At 49.7% G+C, this 18,523-nt stretch overlaps 3 protein-coding genes across 4 annotated transcripts; 2 read left to right on the forward strand and 1 right to left on the reverse strand.

Annotated features, from left to right (window-relative positions):
- The first annotated feature begins 1,721 nt into the window (after positions 1-1,721).
- Positions 1,722-4,053, forward strand: LOC123427629 (zinc transporter 3-like). 2 transcript variants are annotated; one of them, XM_045111710.1, is made up of 4 exons: positions 1,722-2,422; positions 2,999-3,148; positions 3,624-3,635; positions 3,892-4,053. In XM_045111710.1, exons 1-4 carry the CDS (start codon positions 1,790-1,792, stop codon positions 3,901-3,903), a joined length of 807 nt encoding a protein of 268 aa, XP_044967645.1. In that variant the 5' UTR covers positions 1,722-1,789; the 3' UTR covers positions 3,904-4,053. The 2 variants fall into 2 exon arrangements, with proteins under 2 accessions (XP_044967645.1, XP_044967644.1); XM_045111709.1 differs by having other exon boundaries at positions 1,732-2,422; positions 3,624-4,053.
- A 1,780-nt stretch (positions 4,054-5,833) lies between these two features.
- Positions 5,834-8,841, forward strand: LOC123427627 (pentatricopeptide repeat-containing protein At1g79490, mitochondrial). The gene has a single exon (XM_045111706.1). It carries the CDS (start codon positions 6,328-6,330, stop codon positions 8,656-8,658), a length of 2,331 nt encoding a protein of 776 aa, XP_044967641.1. The 5' UTR covers positions 5,834-6,327; the 3' UTR covers positions 8,659-8,841.
- Positions 8,842-9,076: 235 nt separating this feature from the next.
- Positions 9,077-17,988, reverse strand: LOC123427628 (cinnamyl alcohol dehydrogenase 7-like). The gene is made up of 4 exons (XM_045111707.1): positions 17,802-17,988; positions 10,467-10,580; positions 9,706-10,376; positions 9,077-9,592 (listed from the first exon to the last, which is right to left on the reverse strand). The coding sequence occupies exons 1-4, from the start codon at positions 17,924-17,926 to the stop codon at positions 9,390-9,392; spliced, it is 1,113 nt and encodes a 370-aa protein (XP_044967642.1). The 5' UTR covers positions 17,927-17,988; the 3' UTR covers positions 9,077-9,389.
- Between the last annotated feature and the right edge of the window lie 535 nt (positions 17,989-18,523).

Raw genomic sequence — 18,523 nt, forward strand, 5'->3', positions numbered from 1 at the left:
CTCAGGTGAGAGATGATCAAGTCACCAACCGAACAAACTCCTAGCAAGATTCACACTATCCAAGATGTTATTTGTATTTCAAGGTGGACATTACTCATAGTTCGTGCACTCACATGCTTGTCATGTGATTTTTAGGATTGCCATACCACCATATAGTCATGCTTTGATTGCTAAAGTGTCGACAACACATGTCTAGGGCATACATGTGTAGAAAGCACTACAGAAATTCGAATGTTCTTGTTGCGGTTGACTTTGATATGTAGTTCACCTATGTGATAGCTGGGTGCAAAGGATCAGCCCATGATGCTAACATCCTAACTGACAGTATGAGTCGACGTGATGGCATCAATATCCCTGATGGCAAGTTGTACCTAGGAGATACGGGTGTTCTTCCATCCTTTAGAGAAACAAGGTACCATCTAAACGAGTTCTCTTTCAGGAACTATCGCAAGGCTCCACAAGAACTGTTTAACCTCAAACACTCTAGCCTTAGAGCGACGACTGATAGGGCATTTGGAGATCTAAAGAATAAGTTTAGGATCATAGATCAAAAACAGAGATTTCAATGAATTGGTAAGAAGTTGCAGTGAACAAAACCGTGGCCGGAGCAGGATAAGTGTAAACTGTAAAGTTGAGGGCAGGTGCACGCACCTGTCCATCTTATTCCGCGCAATGACGGGGTGATGGCCGACGCACTAGCTACACCGTCCCTGTTGGTCCAGGGTTGCTGGCGCATCATCGCCTAGCTCACCCTTCCTTTCCTCCATTTTCCTGCCGGGGCTCGATGGCTCACGTTTGGTGCAGACCCACGGTACAAAGATTCCTCCCTATAGCTACGCACAGAGAAAGAGATTCTTTGTTACCATCGATCTTATCAACTTTGGATTTGTGATTTGGGAGGAGGGGAAAAGCCCGGCTGTGCGCCAAGGTCAGTGGAACTATCTCACGTCCTTAACGACTGTGACCTGACCTATAACACAACCAACGGCAGCTAAAAGAGCCCAGCCAACATACGTCACATACATGGCGTGCATTTTGGTCCCTTCGTACAGGGGAACGCTGGCTCATTCCATCGCCAAGGCTTCCATTGGCCAAGGATGGATGCCGTGTGATCTCGGCCGTCCGATCCGGGTTCCATTCGTATATGGCAGGAATATATCAGCCAGCTTTGACAGCTTGCACGCCTTTTACCTCACACCGGTCGATGACGACATTGTGTCAACACTGCACTAAAACCGACCAGAAAGCGCACCGCCTCCCCAGGATTAATGAAATCCTCAGCCGCCATCCGCCAAGCACACCTCTTCTTCCCTATACACATACCCAGGGCACATACCCAATTTAGAATCAGGCCCCTGTCCGCCTTCGTCCATCCGGTGATCGGCGACGAGGGAGGCACGGCAGCAAGGCGACGCGGCAGCCGTCACCGGAGGAAGAAATCCAGGTTCCAGACAGCCGAGCCGACGGCCGGTGACCATGGATGAAAACAAGTTTCAACTTAGCCCGTGGATCCTTACGGAAATATCTCCCCAAAGTGCAGAGAATCCAGTTTCCGGATACCATGTCATTAAGTATGGAGCACTTTGCACCGAGGTTAGTGACACATGGCACATACGATGCGCAGCCCCGGGAGCGCCAGACCCCACCTGGACAAAGGACAACGACTCTCCTCACCCTCACCCTCACCCCACGCCTCCTTCCTATATTAAAGTAGCAAGCGCTGGCTCCATCTCCCTGCAGCAAGCACATCGCATTCAGGCATAATCAGCGATTCAGCAGACTCGCCACCATGTGGGCTACCAAGCATACCTTGCAAGCGCTTCTCCCATGGCTCCTCCTGTTCGTGCAGCAGGCCGCGGCCAGCGGCGGGTGCGAGTGCACGACCGCCACGGACGGGGCGGACAAGCAGGGCGCGATGAAGCTCAAGCTGGTCGCCATCGCGTCCATCCTGGCCGCCGGGGCGGCTGGCGTGCTGGTGCCGGTGCTCGGACGCTCCATGGCCGCGCTGCGCCCCGACGGCGACATCTTCTTCGCGGTCAAGGCGTTCGCCGCTGGAGTCATCCTTGCCACCGGCATGGTGCACATCCTGCCGGCGGCGTTCGACGGGCTCACCTCCCCGTGCATCCACAAAGGCGGCGGGGACAGGAACGGCTTCCCTTTTGCAGGACTTGTGGCCATGTCTGCAGCCATGGCCACAATGGTGATAGACTCCCTGGCTGCTGGGTACTACCGCCGCTCTCACTTCAGCAAGGCACGCCCACTTGACAACATCGACATACCTGGACACACCGGAGATGAGGAAGGGAGGGCCGATCATCCACATGTGCACACGCATGGCCATTCACATGGTGAGGCGATTGCTGTCAGCTCGCCGGAGGAGGCTGCGATAGCTGACACAATCCGGCACAGGGTGGTATCTCAGGTAAGTTAGAGCAGCCGCTCCAAAGCTCATAGGACTTCCTGGCAAAAGTAATTGGAGGTTAGTTCCATAACTTCCCGTATACCAGAAAAATAGTGAATCTTAAAATGATGCGAGCATGAAAGACGTAACTTTAAAAATACAAAAATATATTAACTTTTCATGAACACGAATAAAGATGACGTAGTGGAAAGGTGGACTACATCAGCACATAATGTTCCAAAATATCTCATCTGACCAAACTAATATCTACGTTGAACAGTTTCAGAGAAAACAAACAGAACAATTTCAGAGCAGAACCAAAAGGCATAGTGGCAGGTTAAATAATTCTCCAAGGTCAATTTGGCATCTCGCTCAAAACCTTTCCATAATAATGAAACAAAAATAAACAGAGATGTGAATGAGGAGATCAATACCTATTCGAAAGGCCAGGCAGTTTGCCGTTTACTCCTTTAGGACAAACTTTACCTCTTCAAATAAAGAATCCAGTTCCTCCACAAACTGTTCGCCAAGTTGGTAGATATTTTGGAGAACCAACCAGTCCCGCGTTAAAATAACCATAAGTTTACCATCATGCAGGTTCTAGAGCTGGGAATCTTGGTGCATTCAGTGATAATTGGCGTGTCATTAGGAGCATCTGTGAGGCCATCCACCATCAAGCCTCTGGTCGGTGCCCTCAGCTTCCATCAATTCTTTGAAGGCATAGGCTTGGGTGGTTGCATTGTTCAGGTACCTGTGCTTGCACTGATAAGAATCTAACTTGTTTTCCTGCCTCCATTTTTTAATATGATACCAGGAAGGTAAAAAGATAATTTTAAATCAACATGTCAGGATATATACACTCACAGAAGGGGAGGCAAAAATGAAGGATGATTACAATATTAAGTTTAAATTAAATAGTTCGCTGATAGCAACATGAGTATGAGACATTAGAGGCATGATGAAATAATACTGATATTTGTCTTCCAAAAATAATCAACACATTATATACAACAGCCATTGATAATTGATCTTTTCAGGGAGAAAATAGAAAGTAACCAGTTTGAGGACTGATATTCCAGTCCTAAAGACATAAGCTAAAATAAGCAAAGATTCTGAAGAAAGCAAACAAATGACACAGAGGATAAAGAACCAACTTTATAAAGTGGTCCATAGCAACAAAAGGCTAAGTGGCTAACATCTTTGATTTTCACATTTTCTGCAGGCTAATTTCAAGGTAAGGGCAACCATCATCATGGCAACGTTTTTCTCCCTTACCGCACCAGTGGGCATCGTGCTAGGGATTGCGGTTTCATCTAGCTATAATGTGCATAGCTCTACTGCCTTCATTATTGAGGGAGTCTTCAACTCAGCCTCGGCAGGGATTCTAATCTACATGTCCCTAGTGGACCTTCTAGCAACAGATTTCAATAACCCAAAGCTACAGACAAATACAAAGCTTCAGCTGATGACATATCTTGCACTTTTCCTAGGTGCTGGGATGATGTCCATGCTTGCCATATGGGCATAGATCTTCAAAGCAATGACCATTGCAATTGTATTTCCTGCTAAAGTCGAAGTGCTAATTGTATTCATCCAGGAGTTCTCTATTTTCTCAAAATAATACACCCTTGGTGAAGAATTGACCATATTCATTCAGGAATTTTCTATTTCCCGAACCAATGTACTCTAGGATATTCTCTGTACATCATAGTATGAGATTGTGTGATGAGTAGATGTCAGCCCTAACTACTAAGCAATATAAGTAATTAGTTATACAGTAGGTTTTGGACTTCCCAAATTTAGACCAGATGAGTCCCTCACACCAATAATAAATCTGCATGGATACTTTTCCATTAACCAAAAGGACCAAAACAGGACTAGTTTGTTCAGCTTGATAGTTAAAAACTGTTCAAGAAAACCTGACAGGAGAGATTCAAAGCTTCAGAAAAGATGTAAAATTACAAAAACAAAAGAGGCCTACGTGATTTATCCACAGTTGTATATGCTCCTGTGAGAAAACCACAAGTAAACACAGTTACACACAAGACTGCTACTTCTTTGAGTTCTTTCAACAATCATATGCTGAACCAAAGTTTCCCAAGAGATTCAAGTTCTTCATGAAGTCAACGACAGCATATAAACTATAGAGAACCTATTCTGTTTCATGACACAAAATGTAATGATTATTTGTTGTGAAACAATGACATATCCCTTCTGCTCCACTGAGTTTTTGCAGTTCCTTCTTGGTTAAATAAAAACTAACAATTGAACGCAAAAGTAACTACTCGAAAGTCCAAAGAGAGTCGATGTTTTTGAGCAAATATGGCAGAACTAACAAACCAAGCTGATAAAGATAGATCTGCTTAAATTATGTGCTAAAGAAGATCTGGTAGAATTAGTAAAAGTAGGACCTGAATTATGATCATGGTAGTCTCTGTCAACATGATAACAAAATTAACAGCTGAACACAGTATCTACCAATAACAGGTACAACGATTCATCCTCATATAGCTTCCATAATCCTGAAATTTTTCAGCGACTACATCAAACTAGAAGGACGTAATATTACAAAAGCACATAACCCAACTGACTCTGGATAGCATGTGTATCATGGACATAAAACTCAACTCAAGTTACGCTACTGCCTACTCCACCTTTCCCTTCCCATGGGAATCATCACTCACTTGAGAAGAAGTTGGCTGGTTAATGCTTGCTTTGGCGTTTGCTAGAAAGGTTGGATCAGGCTGTGGCTCTTGATGGGGAGCCTCCTTCATGGCCATGTATATGTAAAAGCCGATCACCAGATTGACCGAGATGACAGCAAGGAATCCACTCGCCATAGTTTGCGCTGAGGGGGAAAGCTGACCGACACCTGACCAAGAAGTAAAACATCATTTTGATATAATGTTTGTGCTTGAGTTCCATACAAAATATTAAGTACTCCCTCCGTAAAGAAATATAAGAGCGTTTAGTGATCTATAAACACGATCACTAAACGCTCTTATATTTCTTTACGGAGGGAGTAGAACATAAAGTAGAAGGAGCAACAATCAAACCTGGAAAAATCTGGTAGATAAACCCATACATGATTGCAACAGGGGCCATCCACATCACCATAGATGTGACGGCAAACTTTGTGATTACTGCAGACATTGCTTCTCCTAGTGGGAATGCTGATAAAAAGGCAAGATAATCATGCAACATGAGCTCATCATACAGTTATATAAGCTAGAAAGATCTAGCATGGTTGCAGATATTAAATGTGCAGAGCAAACATCATAGTAGACAAGCAAACACAGCTCATATGACGGCTACAACTGTGATTTCGCTGCCAAATCTGACCTGACCAACCTCAGGCACCGGGGGGGGGGGGGGGGGGGGCGCGATTGCTGAACAAAATCGAGCGACAAACTACATGGTTAAACCATAGAAAACTCTCCAATTCCTTCCCAAAGGTTGAGGCTACCAAAATTAACAGCCTGGGGAGAACTACTGCTACCACCAATCATCTAATCAAGGACTCGAACCAATTAACCTAGAAAACAGAGCCTGATTCCATCTCGGTGGAAGAGCTAGGGCTCTGCGAGCTCGCCAAACAACACCAAATTACACACCGGCAGGAGGGGATAGAGCTTACTGGTCTGGTGCCGCGGAGCAAGCACGGCGTTCCCTTCCACCGATCTGCAGGCGGGTCAGCGGAGGTGGCGATCTGGTTATGGAGGCAGAGGAAGACGAAGGGGGGAGGTAGGAGTAGCAGCGAAGATGCCACGGGAGGAGGGGGACGATGCTTTTTGGGCTCGAGATTTAGATGGCTCTGTGATGTTTGGGCCGTGTGTGCTTGTTGATGTTTGGGCCGTGGGCCGTCACAGGCTCTTCAACTACTTCCGAACCGCCGAGAAGAGCTCAGAGAAAGAGACCACGCGGATATGCTCCTCCGCGCCGGGTTCCCCCACCTCCGCCGCCGCGCGGCGGCGCTGCCCCTGTCGCTCGCCCCGCGTCGGCTCTCGTCCGAGCCTCCGCCGGGCGGCGAATGGATAGACACAGTCGACTACCTGGACGAGACGGGGGAGATCCTCTCGTCCGCGCCAGGGGCCCGCCCCGCGGTGCCGGGCGCCGACCCCACCATCCTCTCCGGCTCCTCCGCCCACCCGCTCCCGCGCCCCGCCGCGGCGGCCCGCCTCGCCGCGCTCGCGCTCCGCCACCGCTCGGGGCCGTCCCTCTCCGCCGCGCTCTCCGCGCTCCCCTCCCAGCCCGACCCCGCCCTCCTCCTCCTCGCCGCCAACTCCCTCCCCGCCTCCGACCCCACCCCGCTCCTCTCGCTCGTCGGCTGGGCCCGCCACCAGCCCTGGTTCGTCCCCTCCGACGATCTGTCCTCCATCGTCGCCGCGCGTCTATCGCCGGCCACCCACTCCTCCGACCTCCTCTCGCTCTTCGACGACGCCCTCTTGCACCCGCAGCCAGCCCTTTTCCCCAAGACCCTCAACGCCGTCGTCTCCGCGCTCTCCGCCCATGGCCTCCTCGAGCCCGCGTTCTACTGCTTCAAGCGTCTCCGCGACGCCGGCTTCCATGGCCTCCAGACCACCACCTACAACGCCCTCCTCTCGCTGCTGCTCGCCAGGGGGCTCGCCTTCAAGGCCTTCGAGGTGCTCGATGAAATGTCTGTGGCGGGCTGCGAGCTCGACAAGGGCACTTACGAGCTTGCAGTGCCGGCGCTTGCACGTGCTGGAAGGATCGATGCATCACGCAAGCTGTTTGATGAAATGAGGCAGAGGGATGGGGTCGGGCCTGCCTCGCCGGGGGTGTACAGCACTATGGTCGACGTGCTGGCCAAATCAGGGAGGCTTGACGCTGCGATGGGGATGTACAGGGAGATGGTGGCAGTGGAGCACAGGGTCAGCACATCAGTGAGCACCTCCATGGTGGAGGGGCTCGTGAAGGCCGGGAAGCTGGATGCAGGTATGGAGCTTTGGGAGGAGATGCGGCGAGGAGGGCTCCGACCAAGCTTTGGGTTGTACACCATGGTGCTCGAGGCGAATGCGCGGTCAGGGAGGCTGGATGTCGCTGCAAAGTTGTTTGGCGATATGGAGAGGTCCGGCTTCTTTCCTACGCCTGCCACATATGCTTGTTTGGTCGAAATGCATGCTTCAGCGGGGAATGTGGATGTAGCAATGAAGATGTACCACTCAATGGCAAATGCAGGGACAAGGCCAGGGCTGAGCACATTTACATCATTGCTGACCATGCTGGCGAATAAGAAGCTGCTAGATTTGGCGGCAAAGGTGCTGCTTGAGATGAAGGCATCAGGGTTTCCTATTGAAGTGACCGCGAGCGACCTGTTGATGATTTACATCAAAGATGGTTCGACGGAGCTCGCACTCCGGTGGCTGCGGTTCATGGGTTCTGCCGGGATACGGACCAACAATTTCATCATAAGGCAGCTCTTTGAGTCTTGCATGAAGATGGGGCTTTATGACTCTGCACGGCCGCTGCTCGAGACGTATGTCAGTGCAGCGGCGAAGGTGGACATGATACTCTACACTTCCATCCTCGCACATCTGGTGCGGTGCCAGGATGAGGACAGTGAGCGGGCAATCATGAACATCCTGAGCGTGAGCAGGCACAAGGCGCATGACTTCATGTGTGGTTTGTTCACCGGGCCAGAGCAAAGGAAGAAGCCCGTGCTCTCCTTTGTGCGGGAGTTCTTCCAAGGCATTGACTACGAGAATGAGGAAAGCGCGGCGAGGTACTTTGTGAACGTACTCCTCAACTACCTGGTGCTCATGGGGCAGATGAACCGTGCACGATGTGTCTGGAAGGTCGCTTATGAGAACAAGCTGTTCCCCAAGGCCATCGTCTTCGACCAGCACATCGCCTGGTCCTTGGACATCCGGAACCTGTCAGTGGGAGCGGCGCTCGTCTCGACAGTGCACACGCTGCATCGGTTCAGGAAACGGATGCTCTACTATGGGGTCGTGCCGCGGCGTATCAAACTGGTGACAGGGCCGACGCTCAAGATGGTGGTGGCCCAGGTGCTGGCTTCGCTGGAGTCGCCATTCGAGGTGAGCAAGGTTGTCCTGCGTGCACCCGGGGACTCGGTGCTTGAGTGGTTCAAGAAGCCGATCGTGCAGCAGTTCCTGCTGAATGAGATACCGTCGAAGTCCGACGTCTTGATGCACAAGCTGAACGTTATGTTCCCAAGCTCGGCGCCAGAGGCCCGGTCTCTGGCCCTTCCTAGGTCCCTTGGCATGACACGGTGATGGTGCCTGTGTGTGCAAACCGTAGCATTATGTATACTACTATAGCTATTTGCCAAGGCATGAGAACGTTCACTCGTCTCTCTGTGTGTACGTGTATAATAATGCAAAATTTTCAAATGGTTTGTGGTACCATATTTTTTGGAGAAATGAGAGATAATGCAGATGCATAGTTCCTGTTGCGAAGAGTGCGAGGTTCTGCACTTGTTTGCGGCATATGGTTGAGGAATTTCATCTTATTTATATGAAGAATAGATGTTACATAGTGCATTGTTACTGTCTCAGAAAATCCATTCCGGTGTCACACTTCACAAAAATATATGCAGGGTACAGCTATACATCAGGCCAGATTAAGCACAATCATATGCTGCACTCAATTTGTGTGTATATATATGTATGGTTCGTGTTGCGAAGAGCATGATTTCACACTCAATCTGTGGCATATACTCTCTTACATAAATACTTGTAGTTTGAAGGAGTAGTTAGGAATTTTATCTTACTTCCCATACTGCATTGTTTGTTATCTCCCTTTCTCTCACTGTCTCAGAAAATTGATATTCATGTCACACTCCGCAAACATACTGAAGCAGATTCGGTACAGCACTAACATTAAGCCATGCATATTGAGCGGAATTTATTGGCATCAGTAGAGATCGGGTGTTTTTGTTGCTGGATATGACCACTGGTCTCGCCGGCGGATCACTCTACGGATCAGAGACCGGCGAGCTCTCTAGTCAATCCGCCTTGATGGTGTTACCGACGTCGATGACGAAGCGGTACCTGACGTCGCCCTTGGCCAGGCGCTCCATTGCCTTGTTCACCTCCCCGGCGCCGACTACCTCCACGTCCGCGGCCACGCCATGCTCTGCGGCGAAGTCGAGCATCTCCTGCGTCTCGCTGATGCTCGCCATGCAGCTCCCGGCCAGAGTCTTGCCGCCTGTTCGATCGCAATAAAAGATCAAACCGGGAAGCCCACAAGATTTCTCCGAATGAAGGAAGATCACGACATTTTTCTGAATGAAGGAAGATCACACTCGAAGCTGGACTTACCGCCGATGAGAGCGAATGCGGAGACCTGTAGAGGTTTATTGGGGATGCCGAGCAGGATCATCTTGCCGTGGGGTTTAAGCAGCGCCAGGTACGGGTGCAGGGACGCGGCGGCGGACGCAGTGTTGATGATGCCGTGCATGGTGCCCACGGCGGCCTTCATCTCCGCGGCGTCTGTGCTGAGGACGAACGCGTCGGCGCCCAGCCGCTCCAGCGCCTCCTCCCGCTTCCCGGGCGACGTGCTGATCACGGTCACCTTCGCCGCCCCGAACGCCCTGGCGAACTTGACGGCGACGTGGCCCAGCCCGCCGAGGCCGATCACGCCGACGTGGCTGCCGGGCGCGCCCAGCCCGTGGCGCCGCATGGGGGCGTACACGGTGGCGCCCGCGCAGAGCAGCGGGGCGCCGGCGTCGAGCGGCAGGGAGTCGGGGAACCGGACGACGAAGCGCGCGTCGGCGACGACCAGGTCGGAGTAGCCGCCGCGGGTGACGGCGCCGTCCGCGTCGCGGGAGTTGTAGGTGAGCACGACCCTGGCGCAGTAGTTCTCGGCGCCCTCCTGGCAGCTCTCGCAGGCCCGGCAGGCGTTCACCATGCAGCCGACGCCCACCCTGTCGCCGGCCGCGAGCCCCGCCACGTTCTTGCCCACCTCCGTCACCACCCCGGCGATCTCGTGCCTGCGATCATATAGATTATAACAAGTTGTAAGTAAGACGGTGATCAGGCCGGCGATCTCGTGGCTCCAATGATTGGTGTGTGAAGTTTACCCGGGGACGACGGGGTAGATGGCGTTCCTCCAGTCGTTCTTGATGGTGTGCAGGTCGGAGTGGCAGATGCCGCAGTAGAGCACCTTTACGGCCACGTCGTCGTCTCCAGTGTTCCTGCAGAATTCTTACGTCGTCACAATCACCAGTTCTTTCAGATAATCCTACTGCATCTAAAGAATGACAACGCTATTGCACCCATCAGCATGTTGCAGAGCTGCGATTTCTGGCACAGAGGTACAGATTCAGAGCTCATGCTAGTGAATTTGTTGCCTGCAAACTCAACTAGTTACTGATAACAGGAAATGTAGTAATTAATCTAGTTGTAGTCTAAACGTACACGTGTGTCCTAATTTGGTTAGTATTGCAAACCGAGTAGGATTAGTAGTAGTATTGCAAACCGAGTCGGTTTGCAGTAGGCCTAGCTTAGCAATATATATACGTATACCCCTGTGTAGTCTTTGTATCAAGATCAGAGAGATCAAAGAAAAGTTAATACGCTCGATACGAGCTTCCGGCTATCGATTCGTTTTCGTTGAGTTCCGTCAACGCCGCTGAAAGAAACTCGACCGACTAGAGCTAGCTAGCAAGCCAAGTTCAAGAATCCATTAACCTGCTTGCTTGCTTGCTTGCTTCATGCGAGCTTTACACACTCCGTGTATTAGCTTCGGTCGTGATTTGATCTATGGTTTAAAAGCCAACAATTGGTATTTAGAGCCTCGACGATCTACAATCTACGATGACGGACAGCGACGCTGAGTCGGTCAAGTCCGGCAGCGGCGGTGCCAAGGCGAACAAGAACGGCGACAAGGTGAAGAAGGGCGTCAAGTCAGCAACCAGTGGTGGAGGAACGAGCGGCGCTAACGTCCAGGCGCATCGCAACATCCCCATCCAGTACCCGATGCTCACCAACGCCAACTACGACGTGTGGGCGGTGAAGATGAAGATTATTCTTCGATCCCTTCGAGTGTGGGAGGCCATCACGGACGACGACGTCGACGAGGAGCGCGACGAAGGTGCCATGGCCGCCATAGCCCAGTCTGTGCCGGATTCCGTGCTGATGACATTGGCGGAGTTCGAGACGGCAAGAGAGGCGTGGAACGCACTCAAGGAGATGAGGATCGGAGAAGATCGCGTCACCAAGGCTCGGGCACAAGTGCTGAAGCGCCAATTTCACAAGTTGCAGATGGAGGAAACTGAATCTGTGAATGACTACACCATGCGTCTTACTACTTTGGTGGGAGAGATCCGCGCGCTTGGTGCAAAGCTCGATGAGACCGAGATCGTGGAGAAATTTTTCAGTTCTGTCACTGATAAATTCACGTACATCATCGGCACGCTCGAGCAGCTTTACGACATCGACGACATGACCATAACGGAGGCGATCGGACGATTGCGGACATGGGAAGAGAATGCTCGTGGCTGTCGGAAAGGCAAAGGAGGAGGTAGTGACCAACTCATGTACTCGCGCACAGATTGTGAGGCCCCAAGTAGCAAAGGAAGGCGTGACGGTGGCGAAGGCTCAAGCAACACGAAGGGCGATGGACAAACCGGAAAAGGCAAAGGAAAAGGCAAACCACAAGGTCGTGGAAAGGCGGGCCAATCTAAAGAGCAGAAACCACGGAACTTGGACTTGTCCGAGGTCAAGTGCTATAACTGCAATAAGATGGGTCACTTTGCGAAGGATTGTCCAAAGCCTAACAAGCGGGAGATCAAGGCAAATTTGGCAAAGCAGGAAGACGAAGGTCCAGGTCTTCTGATGGCCGAAGTTTGTCATCTCGCTGAAACGGTGGTTGTGAAACCAAGCCGAAAGGTGCTACTTCATGAGGAAAAAGTGACACCAAAGTTATCCGGTGATCAGAACGTGTCGTGGTATCTCGACACGGGTGCCAGTAACCACATGACGGGGTGCAAGGAGAAATTCCTCGAGCTGGAATTCGATGTTGAAGGCTCGGTCAAGTTCGGTGATGGTTCAGCTGTGGAGATTTGCGGGCAAGGATCTGTCCTCTTTGAGGGTCTCACAGGCGAACATCGCATACTCACCGGAGTGTACTACATCCCATGGCTGCGCAACAACATCATCTCTATTGGGAAGCTTGACGAGAATGGATGCAAGGTGAATATAGAGAGCGGAGTGATGACGATCTTCGACAACCTCCGAAACGTGCTAGCTCGTGTTAATCGCACACGGAATAGGCTCTATATCCTCAACCTTGATCAATCTCAACCGGAGTGTTGGCTTGCCAAGAGTGATGATGATTCGTGGTTATGGCATGCTAGATTTGGACACGTTAACTTCTACGCCTTGAAGAAGATGTCAAAGATGCAGATGGTATTGGGGATGCCAGTTATCGACCATGTTGATCGAGTATGTGACGGGTGCTTGGTTGGAAAACAGCACCGCAGGCCATTCCCTGCTCAGTCTACCTATCGTGCAAGTGATGCACTCGAGCTGCTCCATGGTGATCTATGTGGCCCTATCACCCCGGCAACTCACGCTGGAAAGAAGTATTTCTTCCTTGTGGTAGACGACTACTCGAGATATATGTGGGTCATTCTCCTACGATCTAAAGATGAGGCGTTTGAAGCGTTCAAGAAATTGAAGGCTGCAACAGAGATGGAACACAAGCTGAAGGTTCGCGCTCTACGGACAGATCGCGACGGAGAGTTTACGTCGAATGAGTTCAACGACTACTGCGAGAAGATTGGCATAAAGAGGTTCCTCACGGCACCTTACACGCCGCAGCAGAATGGGGTCGTTGAAAGGCGCAATCGAACCGTCGTTGACATGGCAAGGAGTTTACTCAAGAGCAAGAACCTACCGGGGACTTTTTGGGGAGAAGCTGTCTCGACGGCGGTCTATCTTCTCAACCGGGCTCCAACGAAGGCGGTGGTCGGCAAGACTCCGTATGAAGCAATTTACGGACGTAAGCCGAATGTGTCTCATCTACGGACATTCGGGTGCGTGGCACATGTGAAGACGGCGGAGCCGCACCTCTCAAAGCTTGCCGATGGTAGCACCAAGATGGTGTTCATCGGATACGAGAGCAGTTCTGGCACCAAGGCATACCGTTTCTACGATCCACAAACCAAGCGTCTACGGATTTCACGCGACGTCGAGTTTGAAGAAAACCAAGCGTGGAATTGGAGCGCCGCAGCCGACGATGCTCCAAACAGTAACATATTTGCAGTTGAATTTCCAACTGATGATGATGCAGGGGAGGATGTCCAGGTGATTGGCAAGACGCCCAACCAAGGTGACCACAATGGTAGTGATCATCATGGTGCCGACACCGACGACGACGCGCATAGGTCGCAAGGAGATAGCGACAACGCCGCGCACGACACAGGCGGAGATCTCGACGACAACATCGACAACGAGGCGCATAGTGACGACGACAATCAAGATGATGGTCACGGTCACGACGACTACGCCGACAACACGGATGTCGATGACACACCAAGGTCTCAGCCGTCTTCCTCAAGTGCATCAACACCGACACAATTTGTGTCGCCTCCTTCGCAAGCCACAACGGACTCCTCAGGGCCTCGTCGCTACAAGACCCTCAAGAAAGTCTACAAGTACACAAAGCCAGTAACGCTCGAGTACTCCGGACTATGTCTGTTCGGAGTTGAGGAGCCGGCGAACTTCGTAGAGGCAAGAAAGAGTCCTAGCTGGACGCACGCCATGGATGAGGAGATGAAGGCAATTGAGAGCAATGGCACGTGGACTTTGGTAACCGACCTCCAAACCAAAAGACGATAGGTTTGAAGTGGGTTTACAAGTTAAAGAAGGACACGGAGGGTGCCATTGTGAAGTACAAGGCAAGACTCGTTGCAAAGGGCTACGTTCAACGTTAAGGAGTTGACTATGATGAGGTGTTTGCATCGGTTGCTCGAATCGAGACGGTGAGAGTGCTCCTAGCTTTGGCAGCACAAGAGGATTGGAAGGTTCATCATATGGATGTTAAATCCGCTTTCCTCAACGGTGATCTCACAGAAGAAGTGTACGTGGAACAACCCCTCGGCTACGAGAAGAAAGGCGAAGAAGGGAAAGTTTACAAGCTCAAGAAGGCACTTTAGGGGTTAAAGCAAGCGCCAAGAGCTTGGAACTCAAAGTTAGACCGAAGTCTGGTCTCGCTCGGGTTCAAGAGATGTCCCCTCGAGCACGCAGTCTATACAAAGAACTCCAAAGGCTCAAACCTGTTAGTTGGAGTTTATGTCGACGATCTGATTATCACCGGAGATAGCGTACAAGAAATTGAACGTTTCAAGGCGCAAATGAAGAACAAGTTTAGCATGAGTGATCTGGGATTACTCAGCTATTACTTGGGCATCGAAGTGAAGCAAAGCTCTGGAGAGATTTCCCTATGTCAATCGGCTTACGCGATCAAGTTATTGGACAAGTGTGGCATGTCAGATTGCTACGCGACACAAGTTTCAATGGACCAACGTCACAAGTTGAGCAAGCGTAGCTCAAATCCGCCGGTGGACACCACAATGTATCGAAGCGTTGTGGGTAGCCTAAGATACTTGGTGCATACCCGACCTGACTTGGCTTATTCAGTCGGGATCGTGAGTCGTTTCATGGAGAAACCGACAACCGAACACATGAGCGCGGTCAATCAAATTCTACGCTATGTGAAAGGCACAATTAATCTTGGCTGCACGTACAGAAAGGGAAAGGAAGGTTTGATCCTTCGTTGATATTCAGATAGTGACATGGCAAGTGATGTTGATGACCGAAAGAGCACAACGGGCATGGTTTTCTACCTTGGCCCGAATCCGATTAGCTGGAATTCTCATAAGCAAAAGGTGGTGGCACTGTCTTCATGCGAGGCAGAATACATAGCGGCAAGCACGGCGGCTTGTCAAGCAGTTTGGCTGAGAAGACTCCTAGCTATTCTTGCAAAGCGGGAGGTGCAGAAGGTGTCATTAAAGATTGACAACTAAGCTGCAATCTCATTGTGCAAAAATCCGGTTCATCACGAAAGGAGCAAGCACATAGATACCCGGTTCCATCATATCCGGGAGTGCGTTGAGGAAGGGATGATAGAAGTTCTGCACGTGAATACGAAGGACCAGCTTGTCGATATTTTCATCAAGTCCCTCGGTCGACAGAAGTTCATCGAGATGAGGAAGAAAGTCGGAGTGCAAGCAATGAAGACATATCAACAAGGTTAAGGAGGTGAATGTAGTAATTAACCTAGTTGTAGTCTAAACGTACACGTGTGTCCTAATTTGGTTAGTATTGCAAACCGAGTAGGATTAGTAGTAGTATTGCAAACCGAGTCGGTTTGCAGTAGGCCTAGCTTAGCAATATATATACGTATACCCCTGTGTAGTCTTTGTATCAAGATCAGAGAGATCAAAGAAAAGTTAATACGCTCGATACGAGCTTCCGGCTATCGATTCATTTTCGTTGAGTTCCGTCAATGCCGCTGAAAGAAACTCGACCGACTAGAGCTAGCTAGCAAGCCAGGTTCAAGAATCCATTAACCTGCTTGCTTGCTTGCTTGCTTGCTTGCTTCAAGCCAGTTTTACACACGTCCGTGTATTAGCTTCGGTCGTGATTTGATCTATGGTTTAAAAGCCAACAAATTAACAACTCCTTAAACAGGTTATTTTGTTTTGTTTGATCTCTTACACTACCAGTAGGAGATTAAAAGCGTGTGCCTTCTACATGTACTGCCTCTACCAGTAGGATTACGAAGGGCTTGCAGTGCACTGCTGTTGTAGATGAAAGAGGACACATATATCATGGCCACAAGAACACCGGCATGGTGATCTGGCCGGCATAAATGAGAAGAAAAAAACTGCGAAAATTCCTCTCTGCGGGCAGAATTCATGCTTTTGTGGGTAGCATTTTTTGCTCCTACGTACTACGTGGACATCTTCGTCCATCTCCCTTAAACTCAGCCATGTGCAGGTGTATGGAGCGGGGCGACGAACAGCTTGACGATCCACGAAGCCGCGTGTACCTAGACGTAGCGACGCAATTGAATTGCCTTGAATTAATGCAGATTTACTATGCCAGCCGCCAGCTAGAGAAGGAGGAGGCCCAGGCAGAAACGAGTATACTGAGCTCCGATCTAGGGTCAGGCTGGTGTCGGGCACCATAAATTCTTTGCAGGGCCGCCAATAATTCATTTGACTCCCCAAGAACTCTCAGGGTAAGAAGGAAGGAATGATCGGTACCTGCAGCTGCAGTTGAATTGAGATCTGACCCGATCTAGTATTGTGTGTGTGTGTGGAATGAATGATGCAGAGAGTTGCTGTGACCTTGTGGGTGGAGCAGAGAGCAGTGAACAGGTAAAGGTAAAACAGTTGCAGCTCTACTTGCAATATACTTCTCGCCCTTACAAAGAGTCACTGGTGGACGAGCTCTAGTGAGCTTTATATTTTGAATAGTGTCAACACGGTTTTTTTAAGTTTCAAAAGATTATGAAAAAAAAATTAACATGTGCATATGGATGTATATTACACATGTGCAATTCTGATCACTGAATAGCTAATCATGTGAGTTACAAAAAAAATGACAAAATCATGATTTTGAAAAGATGAATGGTGCATGTATTAAGTTTGAGACACTTATTTTGAGATGGAGGAAGTATTTAGAAATCATCATTTTTTAACATTTTTGTGCGGCTCGTATGTTTACTTATTTCATCATCAAACTGTACACATGTGTAATATACATCCATATGATCATGTAGAATTATTTTCGGAATTTTTTGAACTTCAAGTGTAGTTTTTGAACTATTTAAAATAAAGCTCTCCAACTTAAAGTCTACCCTCGAGCGTTTATCCTTGCTTAATTGCCTATCACCAACTCAGAAGTGGCCAAGATTTCACAGTTGTGAGGCGAAATAGTATTGAGTTACAGGCTTACAGCCTAGCAACAATGATTTTACTTTACTGATTCTTCAGAAATCACTGCTGATCCCTTGGAACAAGAGAGCTCGAGAGGCTGAGCAAGAAGTAAGTATATTTTTCCTAGAACAGTAAGAAGGCTCGACCGTTACTTGCAGGAAAATGTGGTGTAAATAAGATTCTACCTTTCCCGTAGGATCTGTCACTGACCACAAAACCAAGTTCAGACTTGAGAGTCTCAAGCTTGCACTTAATTGGTGGTGTCATCTATTATGCTGTATGTGATGTGCTTAATCTGAATCACAAACTAGCACGACCTACTGAGGCTGATCAAGTGATCCTACAGCCATCGGAACGATTCCCCACAATGGCGGCTGCCACTGTGGAAGGTCGTACGTACTATTATCAGACAAGAGTCAAGAGGCGGACAGGGGATGGGCTAGCTAGATAGGGGCGAGTGCGTGCCTTCGGGAGATGCGGATGGGCGAGAGGTGGCCGGATGCGTCGTGCGCCGCGAGCCCCACCGCCTTCCTCGGGTGCTGCTGCTGCTGCTCTGCCGCCGCCGTCGTGGTCGTTGCCGTAGGCGCCATTGCGGATGGGCGACGGTGGCCGGAGAAAGAGAGGAGCGGGTCGTCTTTGGTGGCTTTTGCGAGCTAGTTGAAGAGGGTCTGCTCCGCGCCTCCGGGCTCGTTTTATAGCGACGCGAGCTGTGCGGCAGAAATAGTATTATTTTTATCGAAGTCGGAGTTAATTACACAGAAGTACCATAATTAAGACATAACGCGTATATTAATATTAAAATAGCTAATTTTTTCATGTCAGTACCAACTTTATACGAGACCGTTATAAAAAGGTCTAAACCACGTATAACTACATAGTGATGATGTATCTTACTGATGGAAACCGTCTGTCAGGTGCTGACATGACAAGTTAAATAACCATTGTTTCCCATGAAAAAAATCCAGTAAGAGAATTTTTTTTCATCGTGATATTTCAACACCAAATAGAAGTCTTTTGAAAGTTTCCATAAATTGGTCAACTAAGTAAAAGAAACTTAAATGGACGACGGTCGGAATTGAACCCTTCAAAGCGCGCCGCGCCAGCCACCGCGCCGCTGGCGATAGAGAACAGTCAAGGACATTTGTAGACTAACTTTAACGTGATGGGCTGGTTGGTTGGGCCAGCGA

This window comes from Hordeum vulgare, chromosome 2H, assembly GCF_904849725.1.
Source record: "Hordeum vulgare subsp. vulgare chromosome 2H, MorexV3_pseudomolecules_assembly, whole genome shotgun sequence".
NCBI lineage: Eukaryota > Viridiplantae > Streptophyta > Magnoliopsida > Poales > Poaceae > Hordeum > Hordeum vulgare.

What these genes read in the sequence shown, in the direction of transcription:
- LOC123427629 (XM_045111709.1), top strand. Translation starts at nt 1,790, where the DNA reads ATGTGGGCTACCAAGCATACCTTGCAAGCGCTTCTCCCATGGCTCCTC. An exon ending in GGCACAGGGTGGTATCTCAG is followed by an intron (nt 2,423 to 2,998) that starts GTAAGTTAGAGC and finishes ACCATCATGCAG; the next exon opens with GTTCTAGAGCTGGGAATCTT. An exon ending in TGGGTGGTTGCATTGTTCAG is followed by an intron (nt 3,149 to 3,623) that starts GTACCTGTGCTT and finishes CATTTTCTGCAG; the next exon opens with GCTAATTTCAAGGTAAGGGC.
- LOC123427627 (XM_045111706.1), top strand. Translation starts at nt 6,328, where the DNA reads ATGCTCCTCCGCGCCGGGTTCCCCCACCTCCGCCGCCGCGCGGCGGCG.
- LOC123427628 (XM_045111707.1), bottom strand. Translation starts at nt 17,926, where the DNA reads ATGGCGCCTACGGCAACGACCACGACGGCGGCGGCAGAGCAGCAGCAG. An exon ending in CCCATCCGCATCTCCCGAAG is followed by an intron (nt 10,581 to 17,801) that starts GCACGCACTCGC and finishes AGAATTCTGCAG; the next exon opens with GAACACTGGAGACGACGACG. An exon ending in ATCTACCCCGTCGTCCCCGG is followed by an intron (nt 10,377 to 10,466) that starts GTAAACTTCACA and finishes ATATGATCGCAG; the next exon opens with GCACGAGATCGCCGGGGTGG.